This window comes from Malus sylvestris, chromosome 11 (genome assembly GCF_916048215.2).
Source record: "Malus sylvestris chromosome 11, drMalSylv7.2, whole genome shotgun sequence".
Taxonomy (NCBI): Eukaryota; Viridiplantae; Streptophyta; class Magnoliopsida; order Rosales; family Rosaceae; genus Malus; species Malus sylvestris.
This window is the reverse complement of record NC_062270.1, coordinates 27232684-27255450: the sequence shown is the minus strand read 5'-3', so window position 1 is coordinate 27255450 and position 22767 is coordinate 27232684. Positions and strand designations below refer to the sequence as shown.

Here is a 22767-nt window from a genome sequence, read left to right as displayed (position 1 = left end):
TTGCATTCAATTTTCCCGCCCCTCAACATAGCTTGCACATATTAAACTTCAACATCAATTTAATTAACAATAGTAAGATTGTAACTCCTTCCTAATAAAGACCCATCATTTTGTTAGCAAGAGAATGCAAGTAGTCAATTATTTTACCTATGATTTCACGAAAATGATATTAAAAATTAATTACGTGCAGCAGTTTTGGAAAAATAAAATTGCATGTCTATAATTTGACGTGGGTGTATAACGTGCATGAAATGCTCTGTGCGTGTGACCAATTTCTGAACCTTTTAACCATTTTACTCAAATGCTCATGCAAAGAGACTGCAGGTTACAGCTACCTCTATGTACACCTATATATCTATATATATATAATCAAATTCCATTCAACTCAGTTGGCATTTTTACCTTTTCATTTTTTTCAGTTTCAATAAATCATAAGCATAACCGCTCTTTGGCTTCTTCAGTTAAAGATCGTTTTATCTTCTAAGTAAATTATAACCCACCTAATTAGAAGCTCAATCAAAATATTAACTCCCCATTTAATTATTTTACTTAAGTTTCTGTTTTGCTTTTAGCACAAGTTTGATGACTGACCCATGTTTCTTTAAATTCCTCCAACCTTAATTCTCCACAGGTATCTGTGATCTGTTGTGTGTGTGTGAGAGAGAGATCCTTAAATTCCATATTAAATCTTTCGTTTTTTTTTTATTTCTTATTTCCTATGATTCTTGTTCTTATGCTGCTCTTAATATTTGACAAGGAACACAAGCAGCAACACCCCACGCTCCCTCATTTATTATCTTCACCTCTTTCATTCACTCCTCCCCAACTCAAACAAATCTTCGAAACTTCAACAAACAACACACATCTCGCTGGGGTTTTCTTGTTTTCATGTATTTCTTAGTTTTGATTCTCGTATTTTCAAAGCGGTTTGGGACGGAGAATAACCAGTGAGGGTGTCATGGAATTGGGTGTCTGGAGTGTTTTTGTTGTTGGTTTTGTGTTGCTGTTCTTGGGTTGCATTGAGGTCGGGTTCTCACAAAGCGAAGCGTATGCAAGGAATTATATCAGCTGGGATGATTTGGAGGTGGATGACCATAAGTTGGGGTTGAACACAAGAGAAGAACACGTTAATGGAAGCCGGATTATTGTGGTCGACAAGAATGGAGGAGGAAATTCTCTAACAGTTCAAGGAGCAGTTGATATGGTTCCGGAACAAAATACAGAAAGAGTCAAAATTTACATTCTTCCTGGAATTTACAGGTCTGTCTGATCAAATAACATTTCACTCATTGCATGCAAACAAACTATCACTCGTCCCTCGAGGATCTTCGTTGTAAATTCTTTTCACTGTTAAAAAAACATTTCACTTCAACAAAAAACCCCAAAGAATTTTCAGATCTTGTATTTTTTTTTTTTTTTTGACAGTTTCTAGTGTTTTGGAGGGGTCAGTTTAAACCCAGTTGAGCTACGTGGGTAGTAGTGGAAGTTACATATGCTTTTAGTGGTGGTCTCTTCCTAAAAACTGTACCCAAAAAAAATATTGGAGAAAAAAACTACCCATATATCGTTGTAATTTGCTTCTCAAAAATTAATTTTTACATTATTATTTGTTGTCTTGTGAATTGGCGCAGAGAGAAGGTACTTGTACCGATTTCGAAGCCGTACATATCATTTATTGGGAATCCGAATCAAACTTCTGAAACTGTGATTACTTGGAACAACAAGGCATCCGATAAGGACGGCCTTGGTTTCGAACTGGGAACTTACAGAACTGCTTCTGTAGCCATAGAGGCCGATTACTTTTGCGCAACAGGGATCACCTTCAAGGTAATGACTAATAACGAACACGGGTTTTTACTTTTGACACGATGATGCACATAATAAAATTGAATGGAAAAAATTACAGCATTTGGTAAGTAGTTGGTCGGCAATTTTAAGTGGTTATTGCAGAACTCGGTGGTTGCAGTGCCTGGAGGATATGGAATGCAAGCAGTGGCTCTTAGAGTTGCCGGTGACAAAGCCATGTTCTACAGAGTTCGGGTTTTGGGGACGCAGGATACACTCCTGGACGACACTGGATCTCACTACTTCTACCGATGTCACATTCAAGGAAGTGTGGACTTCATTTTTGGCAGATCAAGATCACTCTACCAGGTACAAATAGAATACCGAATGCCTAGCATTTCCGTAACTTGCTCCCAAAGTTTCTTCACGAAACTAAAATGCTTGAATTTGGCCCTTGTTACCAGGACTGTGTTATTCAATCAACGGCTCAGAACTCGGGAGCAATCGCGGCTCATCACCGGGACTCGCCGAATGAAGACACAGGATTCTCCTTTGTAAACTGCAAAATCATCGGGACTGGCTACATCTACTTGGGAAGAGCTTGGGGAAATTATTCAAGAACGGTGTATTCCTACTGTCATTTCGATGATATAATAACTCCACCGGGGTGGAGCGACTGGAACTACCCATCCAGGCAGAAGTATATACAACCTCTTCCACGAAAAACTCTTTTAACAATGTTCATCTTAGATTCTCTCTATTGTTTCTAAAAGTGCAAGTTTTGCGTCGACAGGACAGTGGATTTCGGAGAATACGAATGCAGGGGCAGAGGAGCAGAAAGAAGAGGGAGGGTGCCATGGTTGAAGTCTTTCAGCTTGGAGGAGATAAGGCCTTTTCTGGATACAAAATTTATATCTGGAGAGCAGTGGCTTAGATTATAATTTGTTAATTATTGTACTAATATTTTATATCCTCATTTTTTTCCTCCACTATTCAAATGCAACATAGGCAAATCCTTACCATCCTTGACGCATGTTTACATAAAGGTAGTTGGAATCGAGAAATAATTTCAGTTAAGGGATATTTTAGTGTTTACCAAAAATTATGGAATCAAAAAGTTAATGACGTCCACGCGAAATTAAGAATCCAATTCCAAAATTTGGAGGAATTGAATTACTTACATTTAGGTGGGAATTGAATTCCGGGTTATTGGGAAACCGGAATTGATTTTTTTCTTCCCGTTATGCCCTCATTTATTTCTAAAATTTCAATATTGGCCTTCGCATTAACCCAACACTACCAATTGCTGCCCGATTTAATATCAAATTCAACAATAACAATAAAATTAAATCAAATAATTAAATTTCATTGTGCTTAATATTTGGTGAATAGAAGCATTTAACATTTTTTTTCTATTAATTAGTATAAAATTTAGGGAACTTTAACGAAAATTTTCTGGTATTATTCACTTTAACGAAAAACCACATTTTTATACTAAAAAGTCAATCATGGTACTATTTACTTTACCATTTATTTTGTCATTATCGTTAAAACTCAAAGTTTTCAAGCCATTTTCATTAGTTTTCCTTAAAATTTAACCAAAAAAATAGTATATAAAATAAGTTACTTCAACTAAGGACATTTTAGTAATTATACTAATTTTCATTCCGATTCAGGTTAATTAATAAACAATTTATATGAAATCTATACCAATTATCTTCCGATTCCAAAAAGTAGAATCAAATTCTGACTCCTCTTTATTCCCACCTCTTATCAATTCAATTCCTCCCATTTTGATTTTGAATTAGTAAACCAACCATGTTCAAATCAAGCAAATATTTTTATGATTATGAATACTATTTCATTTTCCAATCTTTATTTATCCCAAGTCGACTTGGATATCGAATAAAAGTGGATTTTTCTGTACCGAGCTATGGAAATCCATAGATGGATTTTGAAGAGTAAAGTAAAACGTAATCGAATGTATGGATGCTGCCCATGCCAATGACAGAGTACAACGTATGAGCTCAGACCCTTATTTGAACTTACCTGCCCTATGATTATTCAAAACGGATAGTTATTCGAACACATTTCTCATGTTCTCTTAAACATTCCTAAACAGCATGGAGCCAAGAGACAGTACTTAAGATTACAACAGACCTCAGAATCTTTGATACAAGCTACAAGCAGAAGTGCATGAGCGTGTTCAATAACATCGAAGAACCGACTCGCTGAGAAGCGTTCCTAATCGGAGGAACTCGAAATTTGAATTCTAATACAACCGTGGAAAACCAGAAAAAGATAAATATCTTGACTCTAATCTCATACTGTACACCCAGGAAGGCCACCAACTCCAAACAATGCAGCGAGCTTCTCTCCAACATCTCAGCGTAACTATTTACAGACATCCTAGCTGACACACTTTTCAACATTAACCAACAACACTAACATCATTAACTGCCACAATTTAAGGTTATCAAACTCAAGTTAGACATCTTATGATGTCATTTCCATGATTTCTACTGCTCTTGGGCTCCCCTCCCCAGCAGTTTCAAACACCTCCATGCCTTCTTGGCCCTCATCATGACCATTGTTTTTTCCATAATCAAAACCGTTGTCACGTTTGTCATCCTCAACACTGTTGTCATCTTTTTCATCATCAACATCATTAACCTGGATATCCTGTACATCACCACAACTGTCACTCACGTCAACACGTTCAGTATCGGCAGTTTCAACTTCATACACCTCCATGCCTTCTTGGCCCTCATCATGACCATTGTTTTTGCCATCACCCCCGCCGTTGTTACCTTTGTCACCCTCGGCCATTTTGTCATCTTTGTTGTCATCAACATCATTACCTTGGAAATCCTGTACATCACCACAACAGTCATCGACATCAACATCTTCAGTACCAATGTTATTTAATGATGGTGACTTCCTATCACTGTCCAAGTCCATATTTTCAGAAGCATCAAAACTGGCAGATACGGCTAAGTTCTGTTTTTCCTCTTCCACATGTTTAGTACTAGAAGGAACTTCAACATACGACAAAGCGAACCCATCAGAGTCGACACCTTTCACAACTGCAGACGATGTAAAGGGACGAGTGCATGAGATGATTGTTGAAGATATAGCTGAAAGTACATCAGGCTTCACCTCAACATCAACCCATTCGTCTCCCAACCAATCTTTGGATATTCTCAGATCATTTTTGTGCATGTTCAAGAGTAAGCTTTCACCTGATACCACCAAAGAAATTACATTCAAACAAAGGAACTAAGAAAAATATAGGGAAAATATGCAACAGGAACATGCAGGGAAAAAACTAGATCCCGTTTCTACGCATACCAGGAATGAAAACTTGAAAGGAGTCAGCACAGCTGCCAACTCCAGCTATAATCCCTTCCCACCAGCCATCGCTCCACCATGCATCAATTGCAACCCCAACCTCAAGGGCAAGGCCCATTTGTTCCTTAGGAGGGGTTGGCCGGACCATTGGGCGGCCTAGATGCCTTATACCAAGCTTATCAGGCATAGCCAATCTAAAAGCTGGGATCCATTCCTACAAATTGGAGAGTGAGGGTCAGGCCTTCAGATCACAGTTCAGAAGCCAAAAGAAATGAAGAAAAAACAGAATAATCAATCAGAGAACACGAGTTAATGTGGTCCAATCCATCCAATGCCTACAGGAAATGAGAAGAAAATTCGCAATGCACAAACTCATGCATCTCTATTATTACGAAATGCCTGTGAAAAATAGGACCATCTTTCTAAACTATAACCACAAACTAAGAACATGAGCCTGCACGAAAACTGACAGATTCAGAAAGGTTTAAACCACAAACATGTGAACTATGTCAACAGCTCGCAAGTGGTTAAATTAAGGGTCAGTGGAACCGGTAGTGTTCAAGACACACCATCATACAATAGTGAAGGTTAACTTACATTTCAGGGTAACAGTTCAGAGTTCGAAAAAGGAGATGCTCAAGAGTTGACATTGTAGACAGAGAGATACGCACACTTTAAAATCTAAACATGCTAGATTGAATCTCAAAATGCAGGACAGTACCAAAAGAAAGAAGAGGAAACATGTAATTTAAATTGGAATTACAATAAATAGCTGATTAAAACAGAATCTTGGATGGAAGTCTTGTGTACCTAACTTAAGCCAGATACCGAGTACCTACACTAGACATGATGTCACCGTTTTACACCACAACTTAGAGTTCAACCCAAATAATAGACATAGAAGAGGGTGTATCAGTGGCTAAGCATACCTCAAGATTGCCACTTGCTTCCTCGTCTTGCAAATCCTCATATTGGACTTTCATCTGTTTTCGTGTTATCTGCAACACTGTACACCTAAACCAGCAGCCTCGAATGCCACTATCTTGGCAAAGCAATTCTATCTTTTCATCAACCTTAAAGAGTGGGGCATACCAAGGCTGACAATCAACAAGCTTCATGGAAAACAACCGTCTGAGCAAACCACAGTTTGTGTTCTGAGGTCTATATGTCATCATCTGGTTACCTCTACTAGAAATTCTTGCTCTTGAACGACCAGTTGCAAACCTCTGACATGGCCTTCCACTTCTAGTCCTCTTAGACCCTCGCTTTACATAGTCACTTGGACCCAATTCATCTTCTTCCTCAATCAAGCTATCAGTTATAAACTCAGATTTTTCTGAAACTTCAAGACCCAAACAAGAGAGAATTGGCTGATCAAAATAGCCATGCATTTTACTCAAATCAAATGGCTTCACCTTGTTACTTCTAAACTGTCTACAGCAGAAATGAACTCTGGCCAATAAAGCCTGAGGAAACACAGCTAAGCATTTTTCATAATGTTCACGAGTTAAGACTGTTGCAGGACCATCAACACATTCTGCACTAATGACCTGCACATATGGAGTGATGAAAACTTCCTTTGGGTGAGGATTTCTTACAGGAGTTAACCCCTTGACTTCCTGATTACGGTGAAACCACCTCACTTTGACCTTTTTTTGACCCCTCTTGTCTTCATACATATCCTCCACATAAGCAACATAGTGATTTTCTCCCTTTGCCATGACAAAGACAAAGGACTTAATCTGGATGCAAAGGGAAAAGCAAAACAATCAGAGAAAAGAATTACAGCTAACAGCAAAAATCAGAGTAGCATATCAATTCCATTGTCGACAGAATGCAAGTGGTCACTAGTGATTTGACCTGACCAAGATGTACACATCAAGGCAAACTTCAACAAAATACCTTGGTTATTAGTCTTTGAACTAAATCCTCTGATGTTCATGCATTAATATATCATACGTGAACAAAGTGCAAATTTGACAGGCTATGAATCAAATGAAACATGTAACATCAAGAGGAAACTAGTGTCACTACCACATAATTGGGATGTATGCTCAAGCATCGTTATTAAACGCAACCATAGTCCACTGTAACAAAATAAAGACAATATTTTATTTATCCTCTATATAAGCTATGAAACTTGAGACAAATGATTGATTACTCCAATGCAATGTCTCTCAAGCACCCATCTGAAGGATGTAATTTATCTTAGTCCATATTAATGGCAAAGTAATCATCTTTCAAATATGTAATGTCACAGAAATTATTCCAGGAATATCGGTCTACAAAATAAAATGGGACTTTTATGTAAGTTTAAGAGTTTAAGTAATGAGAGCTATGCCCTGTACAGCTGTATACTTTGACAGTTAAATCCTTACCGCTATTGTAGTTCCATCCCTACAGAATGCAGGGAAATGCTTGAGCTGTTTACCACATGTACATGCAACACCTGACCAAACAATGGCCGGATTGCGTCCCTTCAAGGTCTTTGAAAGACGGCCCTGATAAACAAGTTGCAGAGTCAATATTGCAGGCAAAATTTGAAAGCATCGCAAGAACAGAATCAATACTCATATAGGAAAACAACAAAAAGATACCAAGTTATTGGGTACCTGCACCTGGGGACCACTAACTCCATTCATTGGATATTTGGGACTCCCCGAAGCTTGTGATGAATCATGTTGGGGTGATTCTGTCAAAAAAAAAATTGTATTTCAATCATAATTTTCCAGTTATACAAATCCCTCGCTTCTAGCAAATACGTCAAAAAGAATAAGCTTACTAGGTATTAAGATTGAATTTCTTAATAACAACCTCTATACAGAAATTCATAGTGGTAAAACCTATCTAATATTTTTCTATCAGGCACTTAAACTAGTGATTCATGCTGGGTTGCAGAGGGAAATCAAAATCCTTGCGTCACAAAAGCTGTTATGGTTCTTACATGTCCAAAGCAATTAAAGCATTCTCTTGACAATGGCATACATAACATACACTTCATGGACAATAAAACGAACTAGAAATTACAAAGTGGCAACACATACCGGACAGATCTCCACGAATATGCTGCTTTGACAGCATAGATGTAAGCCAATCCACAACTTCCCTTCTTGACCTCCATTTAAAGTTGGCACTATTGGAGCTCTCGATTCCGTGCACTTGCAAAAACTCCTCAGAAACAACATAGAACATGTGCCTAACACTCCTCTCAGTACCCACAACTGCAAGAATGGATTCTCCAGAAGAATCCTTCAAGAAATAGTGAACCACACGGTTGCCCTTCTCCTGCGAAACAAAGTGCTCTTTCCACTCCACGAAAAAGTGACCATTTCCAGGCATTTTGACCGAGCGCACAAGGACGGCTTAACGAAACACCAGAAACCTACTTCAAGTTCTAATTACATAACAGAAGATGCCCCAAATATAAGATAGCAAAAGGGGTCAAACCCTCAACCACTTACCTGCCTAAAAAGTAACAATGGAGTATTTTTCAGGCCAAAGGCTACAATCTTGCAATTATTTATTACCTTAATCATAGGAATAAATATAATATATATCTTGCCCAAGCTGGAACTACTCTACAAACAAGAAAAACTGATATATTACAAAAATGACTAGAATATAGAACATCTTAGGGTTTGCAAACCTAACCAGATCAAAAGCCCTAACTTTACATCTGAAAATTCCCCCAAATAAGTAGCAAAAGGATCAAACAACAAACCCAATTTGTTCAATAATCTTCAGAAACTGAAACCCAGCACACCCAGCAGAATCAGGAGGTATATTCTATACAAACAAGGCAGAATTTGATCACTAAGTAACTATACCATGAAGTTTTCGGCTCAGACTTTGAAGAAGACCAACAAACAAGAACTGGGTACATGAGAAAACCTGTGCTTTTGATCCTCCAATGGCAGATCAGAACACCCTTTACTCAATACAACTGGGTATCAACTTGGAAGCCCAAAGGGGTACAAAGACATTGCCTTGACTGCTTTTTCCAAGAGAATTGGAGCAAATTTGAAATGGGCATCTGTAATTTGGACCAAAACAGAAAGTTCAGCTGAGAAAACAGGATTTGATTGAACAAAAACTAGAAGTTGTCGGGGTTGGAGGGTTTTAGGGGAAGGGTGAGGAGAGAGAGCTCGGTGATTGCCTTGGTGGGTACAAGGCAGAGTAGAGGAAGAGAGGGAGGAGAGGAGAAGTAGATGAAGGGGGAGAGGGAGAGAGGAGGAGGTTTGTGGAAGAGGCCATGGACATGGAAAGTGGGGGAGTTGCGGAGCCTTGGAAATGTATGTATGCTGCAGCAATGGAAGAGGGGACTTGGTTGAACAAGAAAAAAGGTAGACTATTTTGTTGAATTAAAGAGAAAAAGAAATTAAAATAGATGTGTAATATCCACCCATCTTATTTTATTTTTCACACATCTTTTTAATTTTTGACCTTTGGATCGGATGAATTGAAGAAGATCAACGGACAGAAATTATTAAGGGGTGTGTGAGAAGTAAAATGAGGTGTGTGAATAGTACACCTCTTAAAATAAGGATTGTTTTATTCACACCCCACGTTTTGTTGACTACATCTCATATACTTAATACATCCCACATATATTTTTTTAAATCAAAATTTATCTTAATACACCCCATATTTTTCAATGCTACCCTCACACCCCACATGCTATATATACACCACACACACTTTACTTAAACCCCACATCAATACGAAGAACAACCAGAAGGCGATGAACAAGCAAAGGAACTGGAGTTAAGTATGAAACAAAAAATTCCCCCTATTCTCCATTCAATTTATAACATTGTCATCCGGCGGGGTTAAATAGCCCATACCTTCCGCCGATCTATTCTTTGATAATTGGATTGCCTATAAGATTGTACTGTTCATTCTCTGTCCGAATATATATGAATTCACGTGCACAACTATTTGCTGTTCTATCATGGTCAAAGCCAAATTTGTGAACACATTGCATTTTATTATATCAGTTTGTTCTTCTAGGTTGCACCTGCAAAGTAAAAAAAAAAAAATGTATTGCTGGCTTTAAACTGACCGGTTTCCTTTTCCTTTCTCCAATTCCCAAATTTCTCTTATCAGAGAATCAAGCAAATTAAAGATCTGCTTAACGAGGATGAAAAATAATATTTTTCCACGTTTTGTGCTTTTAGTAGTTAGGGTCTTGTTCTACAATGAAGGACGTAAGCGACTTTAAGAGCTTGAAGAAAAGCAATCTTAGAATACAAGTCTAAATTAACTTGGGGTGTATTTAGAAAATTATTTCTTTTTTAAAATTTTATTAGGCCTAAATAGTCATTTTATATTAGGTATATAAGCTACTTAACAATAAACTTTTATATGAGGTGTATTCAACAATAAATGAGATATTAATAAATAAATAAACCCTGAAAATATTTTTTGGGGAAATGGTGGAAGGTAGGAGGAGGAGAAGATGGGTGGGTTGGATTATTTACTACGATAAAACAATTGTTGCGTTGCAGCTTAAAACACCATTGGGGCCGAGCTATTCATTGGCAGGCCTACTTTAGTGGAGACGCATTTTGTTGGTAGCGATAAGAGTGGGGATGAGCATTACGGTTTAATGATTTTTTTTTTCTTTATTTGTAAATGAGAAGTTTTATATTTGATTCTAGTCAAATGTAAAGTTAAATCACATTATTATGACTAGCTTAGTGTGATGTTTAGTCCAACTACAACCTTCTTAGATAATATAGTTTGTTAAAAAATAAAAAAATAAAAAGAGTGGGGATGGAATTCAACAATTCAGTTGCAATAGTTATAATTAGTTATGCGGACAATTAAATATATGATCAAAAATATATTGTTGCTCATGTTGTGACGCAATATTTCCATTGTAACTATCGTGGTGAAAAAGTTGTTAATTAAACTCTCATAGTGAGTCCCATTAGCAATTGAATTTCAAACCTAAACTTTTGTTAATCTACTGTTAAACAAACTCACATGACTATCATGTGGATGGATTAAGTTTGTCATTTCAATCCAAATTAAGGTTGCCATGGACCTCTAGTATGGCTTAGGGTTTAATTGAAATGGATTTCACGGAAAAAGAAGCTTGAACGACGTCAAACTGTGAAGCTAAACCTAGAAATCCACGTCAATGGCTTGAAGAAGAAATGAAGGTGAAGTTGCGCCTAATTTCTTAGGTATAGTTTCGTTTGAAAATCATGGTGCTTTTGATAAACCATTGTTCATTGCATTGCCTACTGCGTTTTTTACATCAGGAATTGAATATAAGCCTAATATATAAAAGATATACAGAGAATAAGAGTTTCTGTCACAACCTGTCCCGAATGTTCTTATTATTTTATCCTTGATATTGTGAAGTGACGGTTATGCCCTTAAGCGTTTAGTGGTTGTGTGTGTGTAAACGGGCTAAGGATTTGGACCATGACATGTTTTTCCTAACTTTTTGGACCCAATTGGAAGTAAGCTTTTGTTTGTTGGTTGGTAGCCCAAGCTAGACCACACACACACACACCCATACCACTCTCTCGTTAACTCTCTCTCTCTCATTCTCTCTCGGCTTTCATCCATTTTCCGTACAATTGTACAGATCATCCCTCAACCAACCTTTGCATGCACGGATTGACGTCGAGGAGGTGATTTTTGTGTTCCTTGTGAGCCCAGGAGTTCATTTATATACTTGGTTCGACGTGAGAACTTGTAGAACTCAAGTTATACAAAACCCCGATAAGGTGCACAGTGACCCCGTCGTGATCGCGGAGGTTTCATTGAGTTTTAGGGTGCTAGGGAGCCTTAGAACATCTTTGCGAAGCTTAGGGAAGAAATTGAAAGTGTTTTGGACATCAGGAAGCTCGAGTTAGTGAGTTGCAAAGGTTGCCGGACTATCGTAGGTTTTTCCGGTGGATTTAAAACCTAAAAGTGGTAAGGTTTTGTTCCTTTAATCCCAAGCTTTATTTTGGTGCAAATTTCGTGAATTTTTGTTGAGAAATGAAGATTTGAAAATTTTCCAGTTTCTGGTGACGCAGACGGCAACGGCAACGGAATTCGGTGACTCACCGGAGAAGAAGGCAAATATTCCGTCAACTTTGACATAATATTTTAACTGCGTCAGGTATATTTAACGGCATATTCTAATATTTAACTGCATACAATCATCCGTCAGTGATCGTTCACCTCTCGCACCACACGCTCACCTTGGATCCAAGGCAGGTGCTAGCCTGTCATACAGACCACTTTAAGTAGTTCTGACTCGTAGATGACTTGCGATACTTCGCACAGTCTTCACGTGACCGTAGCATTTGAGTGTATTTATTTACACCTAACCTGTCGTACAAAACCACATTAGGTGGTTCCGACTCGTGTGCATAATTTGATTGATAAGTTGTGGACCTAGCTGTACAGGTCACTTTAGGTGACTCCGGCTGGCATACTATTCCATTGATTTATTGCACCTGTCTTACTTATTTCTTTATGAGATTTGACATGGTATATTCGGTGGATTGCTATTTTTGAATATGATTTTGAGATATAATCATATATGCTATTTTCTGGGAATTATATAGGTTTTACAGCGAGGGGTTACTACTTTTGATAAATGAAATGATTTTGAAAAACTTTGTTTTTGCCCACTCACACTTTCTGTTTTGCGCCCCTCCAGGTTTTAGGTAGGAGTGCTCGTTGGTGGCTCACGAGGAATTCACGGCAGCTCTGATAGATTATCACTATTGTAGGACCATCTTTGGTATTGTATAATTAGTATTCGTCTTGCTAAACTGCACCTAGGATACCTACGCTCTGGTTATGTGTAGTCACTTCTAATATCGCACTTTCATCTTATCTCATCTAGTGTTTTAGTCAGTTGGTTTTTATTTATTCGCATTTCTTATATCATTATTGCTTTCGCACTGTGCACATGACTACGTCACCCTTACGTAACGGCCAGCATGCCTCAATATTATGTCGGGGTTTGTCAGTTTCGAAATCGAAAGGCGCATGATTTTTTTTTTGTCACAAGATGACATATCTCCCAAAATAGGATAGAATTGAAATACAGAGAAGGCTATTTTTAATATCGAGTGTATTCAAAATTATGTGGTTTGGCTTTCTTTTTTTATCAAAACATTTTATTGTGTAACTTTAAAACTAAGCAATCTTTTGGTAGAATAAAATAATTTTTTTTTTGTCAAGTAATAAATTGATAGGGTTCGAACTCACACCGTGGTGCAAGATCAATATTCTTTTTTACCACTTTGGTAGAGAGCTACTTGCTAAAATAAAACAATATTAAGCAGAGTTATAGTGTTAATTAAATTAACCACTAGGACCGAGTCCATCTCGACACGTAGACTTAAAATAATCTTGCCTATGACAAACTATATTTTCCTATTTTGTTTTCATCAATTTGATCCATGTTTGGTTTTGTTGCATTATTATTTTCAAATTGTGGTAATCTCTCGTTTGACAAAAAAAAATCAATTTGTTTCTAAGAAAAATATTGTTGCGGAATCAAAAGACCATGTAGGTTCATTTTAATTTTACAAGTGGAATATTTTCTTGGTAAATAGTCTTCTTTTTCAACTCACTAAGCAGCGTGTTCAAACAATTTATCTTCCTCTCAATAAAGCTTATTATTTGTGATTAAAAACAAACTAAATCAAACAGTTGAGTAGGTTTGAGTCGTTTGACATCCTCCTACCCATTGTGGATGAGTAATTGAGTATTTTTAGTTTGGCAACATGGGTCTACAATATTACATAATTTACCAAAGTTTTAAACATTAGAGAACATGTGATGTGACATGTGGTCCACTTGCTACCCAACATTAATTAGTACACGCAATTGAAATTTGGTAAAAATGTAGGCAATAAGCTTAAATTAGTCAATGGATTTGATTGCGCTTTACAATATTGTTCTCTGACTCTCTCTTTCAATTCGATTGAAACGACAAAAATATAACGAAATATGTAACAATTTAAATGGCAACACCAAATAGCTTCATAACTTCAAAGACTACACAATAAAAGCCAATGACTAATGAGGTGCCACTCAAGTGAAGGGTTGGTTTAGCAAAAATACCTTTACAAAGGTAGTCACATAATCTTTCACATGACAATTTAACAAGAATATTGAAAGACTTTTTACGGAATAACCAAATTGATTTACAGTGTAAAAACCTAAGGACCACTTCAATCGATTTTCATTATCAAAGACCAAACTGATGAAGCATTGTCAATCTCGAAGACCATTTTGAGTAAAATCAAATTATTTTCTGCCAAAGGGCCAGCAAAGAACAATCTTCTTTTCCGGTGCATATGGTACCGTTTGGTACGCAGACGAGACGGAACAGGACGGAACGGATGATGTAAATATTGAAAAAGATAAGGAGAAATTGTCATAAAATGTTATAAATTTGTGTTCCACGGATGTGGAACAGGTCGTTCCAGGGGGAAGAGGTGGAACGAAAAATCAGCCAAATTTTATCCCATGAGACAACCCGTTCCACAGTTTTTAGGTGCACCAAACGTGGGAAGGAACGACTCTTCCCGTCCCGTCCCACGTATCAAACGGTACCACATTGAACTGGATCTCGGCACCCATCACTCTCACAAACGAGGGTTTAGCAGACAGACAGGAATGGTTTCTCCGACTAAAATCACAGACAAGGCTAGCTCGTAAAACCTTGTATCAAAAGTTACCATCTTCAGCTCAGGTGATACTAGGGAGATATTTGACTCACAAAATGCTCTTGACAAAGCAAACTCAATTATATATATATATATATATATGGGTAACCTAACACAAAAAGAGGACCAAGAAGAATGGTGTCACTCGTACAGAAAAATATAACTAGCAGTAATAAAGATTGTCTCGAATACCTATCATCGTGTCTTTCCTTTTTATACAAATTAGAATTCAGGTGAGAACAGACATCAACCTAGACAGATGTTACATGTTTCAGATAAAGCAGTAAAGTTAGCCGTTGATACAACAAAACAGGAACAAAGGAATCGTATATACAATCTCTTCCTACCGTGGACATAGTATCATATCGAATGTGCCACGAAAACTGAAAAGCATAGCTGTTTGCAAGCTACTGGCAGACATATTATATCATTGTTATTATACAAAGAACTAATCTATCACTACTTTTTAACTTAAGTCCACATTTTTTTCAGCAGGTGAATTCACCTTCTTCACGATATGTAGTCAGTTCAGAAGTTATTCTGCACATAAACCAAAATCCACAACGATGCAAATAGTCTTACCGAATAAGAAAATATCCAACACTTGACAATTTACCAACTTAAATGGCAACACCAAAAGGCAAAGTTAACAAAAAGTTGAATTCAAAAACTACACTGCAGTGCCACTCAAGTGCCCAGATTTGGTGCGTGGCTTGCTATTGGTGCGCCATGTGAATATCTCCACTGATCACAGGCTGAGCATTTCTCTAACTTCACACAGTTTTCCAAAGTGCAGAATCTACAGGACCAGACTTTATAATTTGAACCAACATCCTTTGGTTTCATTGTGTTACAAACCTCGCATATTGGAGCTAACGGCTGCATTGTTCCACCCATCATTCACACATGCAAAACAAGTACATTTCAAGTTTGTAACATTAAGTGTATAGATGAAATTTGCAACATTAGAAACAATCGGTAATATCATTCTTTTGAGAAACTCAAAAGGATACAATTTGATTAAATGAGACTGAAATTAAGATAATTGGAGATGCGCTATGAATTAGAAGTAGAAACACTTACGGGATTCAATAAAGTGCACGTTCCACACTGCCAAAGAGCAGTTGCTTCTGGGTTATGTGTTCCTTCATTATTAGACATGGAGCCAGAAGATGAAACGCCCAACATATCCTCTACACTAGATCTAGAATTATGATTGGAATGAAACATTGAACTGTTTTCTGATTCTCGACTTCTCTTTTGCGGTGTGATGTCACAATCGATCATGGACTCAGATATTGAGTCATCCCTCGATAAATCTACAAATTGGTATCCTAAATTGTATTTGGAAGATTGCAAACGACTATTGGTATTTAGTTCACGACTTCTTTTCCCCAATAGTTTATCTGAGGAATGTGCTTTCGCACCACTGTGAGTCCCCAATAATTTATCTGAGGAATGTGCTTTTGCACCACTGTGGGACATTGAGCTTCCAGCATTTGGCCTTATATTTTCATAGTCCTCTGATTTATCTGATTTATCAGAGCTGCATTCTCCATCCTTTGAAGCTTCAAAAGACACCGATCCACACCAGATATCGTCCTGCCATCTCCTCTCTGCAGCCATTGCAGCAGCTTGCACCGGACTAAGTGCTGACATAATACTGTTATCACCACCAAGACGCTTAGGTCCAGATGACATCAGGGATCCCAAAAGGACTCTCTTTTCTGCAGCAGCAAGTGTAGTTTTCCGGAGAGAAGAAAGAGGAGGCGGACGTGAAAAACCCAAACGTTTCCCTGGAAGATCAAACCCCTCTCCACTGCCAGTTATTCCCTTAGCCATCAGCTCCTCACATTCCTGTACAGACACAAAGATTCAAAAAAGGCAATACGTCTATATAAAAGCTAAAACTAACGAAAGGCCAACATAGAACACCTTTCGAAGTTCATCCCATAGCTTGTAGAACTTGGCATCGTGAGGGCCATGAACATTGTGACAAAGCTCGTGAAGCATTGTGTCAAGAACTTGATCAAAGGGATAAAAATCCGTATCCCTGTTCGGCCTACGCAGCCTCAGCTTCACGTGCACGCCGCGGTTCACGTTCAACCCCAGAAGACGAGGGTTGTTCGGGCTGTATCATCATCAAATAATTTACATCACTTGATGCCCACAAAAAGAATCAACATTTTGGACATACAAAAAAATAAAAACTTCATTTGTGAAAATTTCAAAAACGTCACTCCGACTCCATATCATCGCTGTAAATTCAAAAAGCAGTAAACACATACCCAATAAACAAATCAAAACACTTTCTCGGAATCCAAACATTGCACTGCCTAGGTTGCAATCATTTTCTCAGCAACCAAACAGAAAATAACGACCAAGGAAAGAACAATAAGAAGGCGTGCGAAGTACCAGAATTCAGAGAGGATCTTGACGCGCCATCTGTGATTGCGCATAATGGGCTGGACCTGTATGGCAATTTTCTCGAGAATCTTCCTGGCTTCATCTTCCCGATCCTTTCTTTTCAGAGTTTTGATTTCCCACACCTTGTTCAGGTCCCCCAGATTCATCTTTCTGAGATCAATTGAACATTTGAGGAAACCCCCTTCTGAATTTGAACCCTACTAATTAATCCCTAATTTCGATTTTGGTTTGGGGTTGGAAATTTGAAGAAATTGGGAATTTTGCCCGATTTCGAGGAAGTTGGCGCGCTTTCGAATGTATCGCACATTCGCACGTGTGCTTGTTTTGATACAAGGTTTTCGATGCATACTGATATTTTGAGGTGACATGATCCGGTATAAAACAATCGGTTTGGTTTAATTTCGGTTTGAGTATGAGGTGTATTCGATTTTATAATGTCTTTAGTGTTGTAAATAGTGAATGTTCATTGTAAATGTAAGCAACCAAGTATGATTCATACATTTACAACGCGATCAAAGAAAATGGTATGATATGTTTGTTAGGTTAAAAAATACTTTACTTATGAAACAATCATCTAAGCGAAAGAGAGAAAAGAAAGAAATCGAACGGAAGAAAGAAAAGACAAAAGACATGCAGATGAAAAATATCAACGAGTTACCAAACTTAGAGAGGAGAGAAAATAATGTAAGTTATTTTGTACTCCTTTTATTTCAGATATTAAAATAAAATACTAATATTAGATAACACTTGTCAAACCTCATAAATATTTTGTCTTATTTATTTTATATTTCATTGCACACATCTCGTGGATCTCAAAACATTAAAGCTTTTTTTTTTGGAAGCGATTCGTATTTTTTTTTTAACTGATACACATGCCCTTTACATCTCATGCTTTTGCATTTAGATGAGTCAATTTAGCTTCTAGCAAGTTGATAATTGGAGATAGCAGTCGGACGGAATACTTTTGGTTCTAATAAATTTGTGAAACGATTGGTTGAAACAAAGCTAAAAAAACGTATAAGAACCTTTTTATTTTTATTTTTATTTTTTATTTGATAGGTTTCATTTTAGGGAACTTTAACGAAAAGCACCTGGTATTGTTCACTTTAACGAAAAACTACATTTTTACACTAAAAAGTCAATCCTGGTACTATTCACTTTACCCTTTATTTTGTCTTTATCATTAAAACTCAAAGTTTTCAAGCCCTTTTCATTAGTTTTCCTTTCATTTTATGGTGATTGGGAGCATTTGATTTAAGAATTAACTGTAACAACAAGAAATTTTGCTCATTTGTAACCAAAAAGTCACAAGTTCGAATCATGAGAACAGTCTGTTTGCAACGCAAAAATAAGACTGCATACGCTAAACGTTTACATTTCCCTCCTCACCCGACCCCGCAAACAAAGAGCCTTGTTAGTAATAGAGGAAATACAATCCTAGATTTATAAAAAAATCCTAAATTTGTTAAGAAAAGTAAAACTAAAATACCAAACCAAACCAAACGGATTCATTCCGATTGTCGGTGGTGTAACCAGTCGTATTTGGCGAAAAATCCTACCCCATAGCTAGTCTAGGCTTTAAGCTGAACCCGATGTAAGTGGGGGGTTCTGGTTCGACCCAACCTTATACTTTGAGAGCCCAAACCCCAACTAAAAGTGAAATGACAGGGTGGCTTGTTTGTTTTTTGGTCAAGTATAGGGTAGCTAGGTGATTGGTCAGTAAAAACACCGACTCTCTCTCTCTCTCTCTGCTCCAAACAAAACACCCTGTCCTTCTCTGTCCCTCTTCTCTCTATCACCTTCTCTGCTATATAAAAATCCCATCTTTTGGGTTTCTTAATCTCGTGCGTTATATAACCCAGTAATTTTTCCGGCAAAATTAGAGCCAGAAAGTGTAAAAACCCGTGTTTGGATTTATTTTGATAGTTTTGGTTTGAGGGTGTTTGTGGGGTCGGATTGGGTTTTGCTTCAGAGGGTATAACAATGGCGGGAATAGCAATAATCCTAGATCTGTTGAGGAAAAACCCAAGTCCTAGTACAGTCCAAGCGTTACACTCTGCTGGGTATTTCTCAGCCAAAGCCGCCGCTTCTGCCGCTGCTGCGTCTGTCGCAGCAGGTGCTCCATATGCTTATAAGGCACTATTTGGGTACTCTCTCCATCTCTCTCTGTGTCTCTCCCTAAATTCCTTTTATAATTATTTGATATGGAGTTTAGTTGAGATGTAGATATGATAAAAGTGAGTGGTATCGCTTATCGCTGCATTTATATTTGAGAATCGGAAATTGGTGGGTTGATTATTTTGTTAATTACCCATTAGTATACATGGCGTTTGTTGTATGGTCAGTATTTGGAATTTTATCATACCCCGAAACTCGATTTAGGGTAGGTTTCATATTGATTTAGGGATAAACTATAGGATGTGAACAAGTTTGAGTGCTGATAAAGGCTCACTCAGGCTGTTTTTCCGGTTGAACATTTCAGGGAAGTTCTAAACCTATCAAAGTTATAGGGGTGGCCTATATGGTTTTGGTTGATTGTGTTTGATTTGATTAATAACTTTCTGGGGTATAGTGCATTGTTGGAATCTTATATGGTTGAAGCTGAAGAAAAATTATATTCGGGATTGTTACTCCGATGTAGGTAATGCAAAATCTTGATATCAGGACACCAAAACTTTGGCGCCATTGGGTTTTATCTTCAGTTGTTTCGGTCCTTATATTCTTTCTTGAGCTTGCTGCATACACTTGAAATCAAATGGTCGTATAATATTTCCCTTTTTGTACTTTCCCTTGTCAATCTTATCTCTTTATATCTTTGAGGAATGAAGATACCTCATATTCTTTGTTGTCAGCCGGCGTTTGACTATGTACTAACTTTGTAGTGCTATGAAACAGTAATTTTAGGGTACCGGTTGCCTATTGTGATGCTGGGACAGCATGGTCCGAAGATTATGTTTCTAATATACGAAGTGCATCTCAACGAATCTTTCAGAGTGATTCTCTGAATTACAGTACCAAGGAATACAAAATTGAGTTAAAGCCTCTATTCTCAGCTTTTGAATGGAGGACTCTAACTATGACATCCCTGAGGTCATTTTTAATGTTCTTTTTACCTCTTCTGGAGCCTCGTACAAACTTGGAAGAGGATGATGATGACTTCCTGTCGGACACTGAAGAAGAGCAACCTGTAGATTATGTTGTTCCTCTTAAAAAATCAGTAGTGCAAATTATTCGTGAGGTGAGTTGTTTTGCCTGAATTCTTGTTTCTATTTTGAATTTAGTTTAATGAAATTCCGATCATACACAATGTCCTCAAATAAGTTCCGTTGGTTCCATGGTGTATCTGAACAGTGTTTTTTGGGCTTAAAAACTGTAATGATATTTTTTTACACTTTGTTGGTCATAACACCAGACTAGGATATGCCTCAGATAGTTTGACTCAAAGGTTTCATCTGCGAAGGACTCATTTGAATGAAGATTCCTCATTTGGAAATTATAATATCCTGTGAGGGCTTGATAATTTCTGAAATAATTATACTTATTAATCAGTATGTACTACGCATCATAAGCAGCCACAACAGTTATTAGCAGTTTATGGATCGTTGAAGGTGGATTACACGTTAACAGAATTAGGTGCTTATTTTCAATATTTTTTTGTACTTGTAAATCAGTATGTGCTGCTTGTATGCACCATATAATAATAGCCACGAGAGTTGTTTGAAGTTTATGGATCTTTTAGGTAGATAAAAATTTACAGAATTATGTCTTTAGAATTTTTTCTCTTGTTGATGTGTGTAGTTCTGCTGGTTTATAGACCAGATGCAAGTGTGTACCACTAATCACTTTTATTTTGAGAATCAATTTGATCACAAAATAATATAGTTTTGAAAATGTGATGGAGATGTCTGTTAGTTGTCAAATCAGCACCCAGTTGATTTGCTTCTTCACATTCACATTTTCGTTTCTTTTACCTTCTGTATTTACTTTTTAGCACAGAATAATTTCTGCCATTTACTAAATCAAAACATCGTGAGCTCTGGTCCTCTAATTGAACTTTACTGAAACCAAATAGTTAGGTGTGATTAAATTGTCACATCAACACATAGTTGCTCCCTCTCCCTCCCACCCCGCACAACACACAATACAGCTTTCACCTGAAGCAGTTGTAGGGTTTTTTTTTTTTTTTTCTCAACTGTAATTACTTAAATAAACAGCATAGAAAGTTTTGCACTTCTCAGGATTGAAACTTATTCTTGTACGCAACAAAGCTTTGCATCTTCCAGTTGAGTTACTTTTTGTATCCATTGCAGACTACTGTTGTAACCACTAGACGGATTCTGGAACGAATTTGTGTCCATTATGTTTCAGAGAGAATGGCATGGAAACTTCTCAAAGGTACTTTCTTTCCATAAAATTTAAATCTAGTTCTGTTTGAGAAGAATAAGTTCAAAAAACAAGTGTGTAAATGTGATAAATTTAGCTAACTATGTGTTTTGCCTCTTCAAAATATGTGAGTTACTGACATACAAAATTTACAGATGTTCCTAAGTCCGCCACGAGGAAAGCTGGAAGAAGATTGCCTACTTTAGTTTTCTTCTTCAGTGTTAGCAAAACAACTTTCAGAGGTAATATTCTAATTCATGTATTCTATTGAAATTGAAAGAAAAAAAAATTGTGTGGTCTCTTTGTTGTTGGTTGGTTGAGCTTTCAGTCTCACTGTGCCTTTCATGTATGTTTATTTGTTTACTCAGGGCACTTTCTAGGTGTGGCAGCGTCGTGGCTCATCCAAGTTGGCATTGAAATCTACCGATATTTTTCTCATACGATAAAGTCTAGAGAAGAGGTTGATGACATCGATACGGCAGAACAAGGCAAGATTCTTGGGAAGAAGGTTACAGTTACTACTCTCCGGTGTGGTGCATCACTAGTTTTTGCTTCCATTGGGGCAGGTATTGGTGCCTCGCTCATCCGCCCTTCATCTGGCCAGTGGATTGGTAAGTGACTTTCTAATTTGTCTGTATCTATTGGTAAGTGAATTGTCTATACATGTATATAATTTTTCTCTTTTTTTTCGCAGGCTGTCTTTTGGGGGATTTGGCAGGGCCTTTTATTGTAACAGCTTGCCTTGGGAAAGTTTACCACGCAGAACTTTGAACACCGGGGATGACTTGTCTGACGTCTTTGCATTTGAGCAAATTTTAGAGGTTTAGACGAGACAATTTTTACTATGCGATGGTAGAGTTCTTAACAGCTATACCACCTTGAAATCTAGTAAAGCAGGTGTTAAAGGAGAAGATTTTGCAACCGTTGGAGTTTCTTCTTTCTGGAATTATGTCATTCCGTTTGTTTACGGTGAAGTTTTTCAAATGGTGTTTATACTTTGGTGTTAATTATCATGATTTGTCTGATTAGGTGAATAATGAACTCTGCATTGATTGTTTGTACTGCGCATATATCTGCCAATTTTTCTCATGAATTTGTCGCCAACTTTTTAAATTACGCTGTTTGG

General features: G+C 37.4%; 5 protein-coding genes across 11 annotated transcripts in view; 3 read left to right on the top strand and 2 right to left on the bottom strand.

The window, feature by feature from the left end:
* Window positions 1-22767, top strand: part of LOC126590559 (uncharacterized) — a 109027-nt gene that overhangs the window by 37846 nt on the left and 48414 nt on the right. The gene's annotated exons all lie outside the window — the stretch shown is intronic.
* On the top strand, window positions 706-2807 carry LOC126590553 (pectinesterase QRT1-like). 2 transcript variants are annotated; one of them, XM_050256005.1, is made up of 5 exons: window positions 706-1260; window positions 1632-1827; window positions 1951-2154; window positions 2250-2485; window positions 2579-2807. In XM_050256005.1, the coding sequence occupies exons 1-5, from the start codon at window positions 959-961 to the stop codon at window positions 2724-2726; spliced, it is 1086 nt and encodes a 361-aa protein (XP_050111962.1). In that variant the 5' UTR covers window positions 706-958; the 3' UTR covers window positions 2727-2807. The 2 variants fall into 2 exon arrangements, with proteins under 2 accessions (XP_050111962.1, XP_050111961.1); XM_050256004.1 differs by having other exon boundaries at window positions 1939-2154.
* LOC126590549 (uncharacterized) lies at window positions 3821-9467 on the bottom strand. 2 transcript variants are annotated; one of them, XM_050255997.1, is made up of 7 exons: window positions 9028-9467; window positions 8181-8922; window positions 7749-7828; window positions 7515-7637; window positions 6066-6878; window positions 5137-5350; window positions 3821-5027 (listed from the first exon to the last, which is right to left on the bottom strand). In XM_050255997.1, the coding sequence occupies exons 2-7, from the start codon at window positions 8473-8475 to the stop codon at window positions 4282-4284; spliced, it is 2271 nt and encodes a 756-aa protein (XP_050111954.1). In that variant the 5' UTR covers window positions 8476-8922; window positions 9028-9467; the 3' UTR covers window positions 3821-4281. The 2 variants fall into 2 exon arrangements, with proteins under 2 accessions (XP_050111954.1, XP_050111955.1); XM_050255998.1 differs by having other exon boundaries at window positions 7755-7828; window positions 8181-9467.
* Window positions 15295-17618, bottom strand: LOC126590550 (uncharacterized). Its single transcript, XM_050256000.1, has 4 exons — window positions 17247-17618; window positions 16767-16962; window positions 15915-16688; window positions 15295-15710 (listed from the first exon to the last, which is right to left on the bottom strand). The coding sequence occupies exons 1-4, from the start codon at window positions 17402-17404 to the stop codon at window positions 15519-15521; spliced, it is 1320 nt and encodes a 439-aa protein (XP_050111957.1). The 5' UTR covers window positions 17405-17618; the 3' UTR covers window positions 15295-15518.
* LOC126590556 (uncharacterized) lies at window positions 18956-22757 on the top strand. The gene is made up of 6 exons (XM_050256007.1): window positions 18956-19405; window positions 20154-20496; window positions 21569-21653; window positions 21797-21883; window positions 22010-22252; window positions 22336-22757. The coding sequence occupies exons 1-6, from the start codon at window positions 19242-19244 to the stop codon at window positions 22410-22412; spliced, it is 999 nt and encodes a 332-aa protein (XP_050111964.1). The 5' UTR covers window positions 18956-19241; the 3' UTR covers window positions 22413-22757.

Bases quoted from the DNA above. Each gene is read 5' to 3' on its own strand.
- LOC126590549 (XM_050255997.1), bottom strand. From the start codon at position 8,475: ATGCCTGGAAATGGTCACTTTTTCGTGGAGTGGAAAGAGCACTTTGTT. The intron at 7,829-8,180 runs GTATGTGTTGCC...TTTTTTTGACAG, and splicing joins TATTCGTGGAGATCTGTCCG to AATCACCCCAACATGATTCA. The intron at 5,028-5,136 runs GTATGCGTAGAA...TGGTGGTATCAG, and splicing joins CTTTCAAGTTTTCATTCCTG to GTGAAAGCTTACTCTTGAAC.
- LOC126590556 (XM_050256007.1), top strand. From the start codon at position 19,242: ATGGCGGGAATAGCAATAATCCTAGATCTGTTGAGGAAAAACCCAAGT. The intron at 19,406-20,153 runs GTACTCTCTCCA...GCTATGAAACAG, and splicing joins GCTTATAAGGCACTATTTGG to TAATTTTAGGGTACCGGTTG. The intron at 21,884-22,009 runs GTAATATTCTAA...TTGTTTACTCAG, and splicing joins TAGCAAAACAACTTTCAGAG to GGCACTTTCTAGGTGTGGCA.
- LOC126590553 (XM_050256004.1), top strand. From the start codon at position 959: ATGGAATTGGGTGTCTGGAGTGTTTTTGTTGTTGGTTTTGTGTTGCTG. The intron at 1,828-1,938 runs GTAATGACTAAT...GGCAATTTTAAG, and splicing joins CAACAGGGATCACCTTCAAG to TGGTTATTGCAGAACTCGGT. The intron at 2,155-2,249 runs GTACAAATAGAA...CCTTGTTACCAG, and splicing joins GATCAAGATCACTCTACCAG to GACTGTGTTATTCAATCAAC.
- LOC126590550 (XM_050256000.1), bottom strand. From the start codon at position 17,404: ATGAATCTGGGGGACCTGAACAAGGTGTGGGAAATCAAAACTCTGAAA. The intron at 16,689-16,766 runs GTGTTCTATGTT...GTGTCTGTACAG, and splicing joins TATGGGATGAACTTCGAAAG to GAATGTGAGGAGCTGATGGC. The intron at 15,711-15,914 runs GTAAGTGTTTCT...GGAACAATGCAG, and splicing joins CGTGCACTTTATTGAATCCC to CCGTTAGCTCCAATATGCGA.